The sequence below is a fragment of the Aquarana catesbeiana genome, linkage group LG04 (genome assembly GCF_042186555.1).
Source record: "Aquarana catesbeiana isolate 2022-GZ linkage group LG04, ASM4218655v1, whole genome shotgun sequence".
NCBI lineage: Eukaryota > Metazoa > Chordata > Amphibia > Anura > Ranidae > Aquarana > Aquarana catesbeiana.
In genome coordinates, this window is record NC_133327.1 from 286,773,627 (window position 1) to 286,779,719 (window position 6,093).

The 6,093-nt window shown below is 40.9% G+C and overlaps 1 protein-coding gene across 1 annotated transcript in view; it reads left to right on the forward strand.

Moving 5' to 3' along the window:
• MCPH1 (microcephalin 1) overlaps positions 1-5,819 on the forward strand; it is a 536,838-nt gene extending 531,019 nt beyond the window's left edge. Inside the window, exon 14 of the mRNA XM_073626649.1 lies at positions 5,515-5,819. Within this exon, the coding sequence (XP_073482750.1) occupies positions 5,515-5,588 (74 nt within the window). The 3' untranslated portion in view covers positions 5,589-5,819. The remainder of the gene's footprint in view (positions 1-5,514) is intronic.
• The last annotated feature ends 274 nt before the right edge of the window (positions 5,820-6,093 follow it).

Genomic DNA, 6,093 nt, shown 5'->3' on the forward strand with positions numbered 1-6,093 from the left:
GATTTTTATTACAGCTTACTTGTAAAATCCTTTTCTTGGAGTACATCATGGGACACAGAGGTTCCCCCCCCCCTTTGGGATTTAAGTATATTGCTTTGCTACAAAAACTGATGTGCTCCTGGAAGGAGAAGGGGTTATATAGGGAGTGAACTTCCTTAATTGGGTATACCAGTGTGGCCCATAACCCATTAAGTAATTACTTAGGCTCTGTGTCCCATGATGTACTCCAAGAAAAGGATTTTACAGGTAAGCTGTAATAAAAATCCTATTATTTACATAATTTTATAACAAAAACAATGAAAAACTTTTTTTTTTCTAAATTTTCAGTCTTTTTTTTTATTTGTTTAGCCAAAAAAAACCCAGTGGTGATCAAATACCACCAAAAGAAAGCTCTATTTGTGGGAACAAAATGATAAAAATTTTGTTTGGGTACAGCAGCGCATGACCATGCAATTGTCATTCAAAGTGCGACAGCATTGAAAGCTGAAAATTGGTCTGGGCAGGAAGGGGGGAAAGTGCCCAGTATTGAAGTGGTTAATATTCTGACCAGTAGAATATATTTTCACTGAACGCCATACAAACAAAAACGCACATACATATGCAACATTAGAGGCATTTTTCTGGCAGCTAGAATCCTGCATATTTGGAGCATAAATGTATATGCCCATGTGCTTTTGAGGCCTTGGCAGTGTGGTGACCAAGAACAACTTTCCCTTAAAGCAGGTCACAGTGTTCCCTTACAAATGAGATGGGATGGGAATTAGTAAAGTGAAACAGAACAGTAATGAGAATCTGGCACAAGTAAATGCTGATAGACTGAAATGGTCAGAGAATCACCGATACTAGAGGAGTGATGATTTAAAAGAATGAGAAGCATTCAAAGACCATCTGCCACATGAAATGCAGCAATGACACTGGAATACTACTAGTAATGACCTTAGTTATAGAGGTCATTTCTAGCAGTGAGAACAGTTCATGTAGGTTTTTGTATTAAAAAATTAGATAGCATGAGAAAGCTACAGTTGACTTTGGGAAATAACCATGATTGGCAAAAATTAAGCAGATGTTGGCATGATCATTATTTCATTTATCAGAGCCCTGAACTGGTTGCAGCAACCAAACTGACAGCAACCAAAAGTAAAACTAATTTTGTACCCTTCTAGAGTCTTTAAAACAAATCCATCCTTGAAGGAAAACTGCCTTGATAGAAATGCAAGGACTGCCACTGCTGTTCTCTTTCTGAAAATGCAAGTTGCCGTACTGACATACTCCCTAAGCCACAGTTAACAAATAGCCCTACTATTAATTCTAGTTATACATTTTTTAGGCTTGTTTTGGGTAGTCCACAACCAGCATGAATGTATGTTTCTGAAATCAAATGCCTACTTTGTAGTTCAGGCGTGAGACCTAATATCAAAATCTCGTTATATATAATTGTAGAAATAACCACACCAAACGGAAAACTTGTTTTAACCTATTAGCTAGACATGTGCATAGCTGGTTGTTAAGGAGCGGGCTGGAAAGTCAGTCTAACAACAATGACTCATCAGCCGTTAGCAGGTTTCCCCACTCACAGCTGAAATGTAAACAGAAGCATGCTGGCAAAAAATTCAGAAAGAAAAACAGAGGGGGGTCCCTCCCTATCCTTTCTAGGCCCTTCGGGTCTGGTAGGTCCCCCCTCCCCCCAAAATCCATACCAGACCCTTATCTGAGCATGCAGGCCAGGAAAGGGGGGGGCGAGCAAGCGCCCCCCCACTCCTGAACCATAACAGGCCACATGCCTTCAACACGGGGTGCTTTGGGGCAGGGGGGTGATAGGTACCTGTTGATAGGGACAAGGGCCTCTTCCCCACTGGGCCAGGTGCAGGGGGTGATTTTAACAAGGGGACCCCCAGATCCCGGCCCCCCTGTGAATGAGTATGGGGTATACTCATTCAGCCAAAAAATAGTCCATTAACCAAAAAACAAAAACAGTCCTTTAAAAAAAACATAAAAATGCAGACCCAAACAGAAAAAAAAATGCTGCCCACCAAACACGACTGTTCCCATCCAGGAACACAGCCGAATTACAGGTAAACATATGTGCGGGGTTACCCGGTGATGTAAGTGGGTGACCCTGCCCCCATGTCTACCTCTCATTGGGCAAGTGTCGTCATGGGGCGGGATCATCCAGTGACATCACCGGGTAACCCCACCCACATGTTTATCTGTCGTTTGGGAATGAGAGGTAGACATGGCACTGGGGTCACCTGGTTATGTCACTGGTTAACCCCTACCCCGATACCTGTCGCGTTCGGCGAGCGATGGGGTTTTTTTTTTCGTTTAGGTTTGCATTTTTAATTAACTCTTTGAGCATTTTTTTAACAATGAGTAGGGGTACTATGTGCCCCGTACGCATTCACATAAGGGGGGCTGGGATCTGGGGCCCCCCTTGTTAAAGGTAGCTTCCAAATCCCCCCCCCTGCCCGCAGACCCCCACAACCCCCTGCCCCAATGCACCTCCCCATGTTAAGGGCATGTGGGCTGGTATGGTTCAAGGGGGGGAACTCACTTGTCGTCGCCCCACCCCCCTTTCCAGGCCTGCCGGGCTGCATGCTCGGATCAGGGTCTGGTATGGATTTTGTGGGGGACCCCATGCTAATTAAATAAAAAATGGTGTTCCCCTTAAATTCCATACCAGATGTGAAGGTCCTGGTATGGATTTGGGGGGTGGGGGGATAAAACACACTGTTTTATCATTTTTAATGCTATTCTGAATAGGCCAAAAATACAAAACAAATTCTGAAATTCCAAAAATAAATTAGTCCATTTGTTAAATATTGGACTTACAATTCATTTTCGTAATTTTGACGGAGGCCTGCTGAGCTTCTGCTGCCCTTCCCAGCGACCCCTGGCATGACAGCACCGGGCCCGCAGGTGGGAAAGCGGAGCATGGTAAACATGACAAGGGGGAAAGGCAGCACATTACAGCGGTGATCATGAAAGTGATAGGTGGCTTCACAGCCACTTTTATCTCTTCCACTTGAATCACTTCCACTTGAAAGCCAACAGTTGGCTTTACTAAAGTACACACACTTCTGATCACTATAGTGGCCGGGAGTGTGTTTAAAAATACATGTCTGCAGCACTGTAAAAATCCGAATCCCCAGCAAGTAACTCGGGATTCAGATTTTAAGGTGCCTGCTTAAGTTGACTTATGGTAGCGTCAGCCCTGCCCGCTTTATAAATTGACCCTTAAGACCTTTTCTTCACCTATGCCACCTGTGTAAATATCCTTTTTTTCTTATTCATGTAAAGTCTTTAATTACTCGCATTTTCTATATCTTTTGCAAATATTTAGCTGCATACTTGAGACCTTTGAAACTCCATGTACTGGTTACACCTATGATTACAGCTGCTGCAATATGCTTCAGCAGACATAATAATAGACTACTTATGCATAAGTGAATATCTCTTTGATATATTGTAATCAGTTATTTCTGTTACTACTATTACTGAGCATATTTATTGACAGCAAAGTTGTTGTGCTAATTGCTATGCATTCCTATTGCGGAACAATGGCATTACTATTGCTTAACAAGCTGTATTACTGAAGATTGCTTGAATGTGAATTAATTAGAATTATTTGTCTACATTGATTTAGGGTCCAAGCAGGAGTGTTTTTTTTTTCCTGGTTGCCTTGTTCTGCCTGTAGGCACTAAATGTTTTAAAGGGTACTTGTGATTCCCTCTCCAATTGCCCACACACAGTTCTTTAATTGATTTTTTTTTTGGTATCACATTCAATGATAGGCAATAGTGTCAAGTCACAAACACATGGGCAAGGAGGTGGACGGATCTCAAGCACCCTGTATCTTTCGCCATTCTGTGCTGACTGTGAATGTTGGTGCACTTCACTAAATAGGGACCACAAACTCTGGAGTGACTTCATAGAGTGCTGGCTAGTAAAAGGAGCCAACGACCAGCTTTTTTCCTTAATTTTCACCCGTTTATTTGGCCAGTAAGTCTGTTATTTAACCGACCAAGCTGTCCAGCATCAGTGGCACAGTGTTGAGACAATAATCAGCTTTTGTTAATTTACATAAAAATATAAAATCTCTAAAGGAAAAGTCCAGCCTGAGCTTTTTAGGCTGGGCTTCTCCTCTGGGTCACAGGAGTGCAAATAGTTTTGCACTCCTGTGACCCGTTTTCAGTGGAGAGCGGTCTGAAGTCCACTCTCTGTTGACATCACTGCCATCAGTCAAGGCAATGCGTCATCCCAACTTCCCAAGTCTGGATCCGCCAGCTGCCTTGATTGATGGCAGTCTCAGCAAGCCGCTGAGACAGCTGCTCCCCACCCCTCTACAGCTCCAGTGAGCATGGAGAAGCAGAGAGGAGAGACGCTGACTGATAGTCAGCAGCTCTCCTCTCTGGGATCTGTGAGAACTGATCCATCGGCTCTGTTCTCAGTGCAGAGACAGCGGGGGACAGCTTCAGTATTGGTCTGATGCTGCATCCACCTAGGTAAGTATGGATGGGAAAGAAAAAAAAAAAACATACTTCTCTTTTAACCCAAAAGGAAAAAAAAAAGTTTGCTGGAACTGCTTAAAAAAGTGTTGGCTGGAGTTTGATTTTAATTTGTTAGTCAAGTCAATGTAATATATTGCAAGGAATTATGGGTTCACTGATCTTCATCACTCACATAACCATATGTTTCATATTCTTTTATATAACTCCTTGAGATGATTCTGTGGTTTGTGAAGTTATCGTGTTAATGATGCATTTTATTTGTCTATAAATCCTGGTGTACTTATGCAGATGTGCAAAACGAAATGTACCAGAAGATAAGCCAAATACATCAATTCCTTTATAGTGTCAAAAGACTGAGATCATAGAAGATCTGACAAGAAAGGAGAGGACACAGAAGATAAAATTCAGTTGTCTTAAGGAACGTTCAGATTTACATTTTCCCTGTAAAATTTGTAGACATCATAATGCTGATATGAAGCTTCCATATACTAAACAGAGTAGAGGCAATATTACCTTTCATTTTGCAGAACATACATAAAATAAACAGTGGATATCTGAAATTTACTCTGATGGGGAATATAAGGATGATTTTTGTTCTTTTGCTAGAGAGAACTTCATTTCTACAGTACTGGGGATAATAAAGAGTGGTGCAAGCACAAGCTTTCACCATTCTTCTAATCATAGAAAATGGAGCAGATGCTGCTACTAATTAATAAAATTGCGCCAGCGCCTTTCGTTATTTAGGATTGCTCCATGTTCTACACTGGGTCTGTCACAGCACAGAACAGTAGCTGGATCTGCATGCTCCAGATTCCGCTGTCAGTGAGTGATCATGTTGTGGAAATTAACCTGGAAGTATTTTAAAATTACACCAGTGTTAACTTAAGGAAAGATTCTCAAAACCTTTGTTTGATTCTGTATAAGTGACTATCTGATAACTACATAAAATTTGTTAATGTGAATGTTTCTATTTCAAAAACTAACATATTGCATTGTTGTTTCCTAGATTCTATAACTCAACACAAGCTACATCCTCTAGAAAACTATGTGTTGCAAAGTGGGATTTCCAGGGTGCTATAACCATCATCTAGGGGCACTTCAGGATAAAATTTTGGAACATAAACTGTGACTACAAGAACATGCTGCTTCGATAGCATGAAATTAAAGACTATGATTATTTTTACATTTATTCTTCTTTCATGTTTTCTTTTTGTTTTTTGTTTAAAATAACTTTTCAAATGAATGTACATTGTTTGAATATTTTTTACTAATAAAATACATACACAGGGGAGACTATTCCCATATTGTATGACAAATTGTTATATTCATGTGTCCATTGGGAATGGTGCTATTCATCTTATACACATGTACAGTGAAGGATTGAGCTGCACGTGAGCTAATAATGTCTGTATAAACTGCATATAGTAACAAACCAGGATTTGGTTTAGAGTACACCGATTGGTAGAGATTTCCAGGAAATATTCAAAAGCATGTCATTTTATTTTTATGCTTAGTGCTGTGCTGTTGTATTCACACTTTGTTCCTCCCATGCTTCCAACTACCCACATATATTAACCTTGCAGGA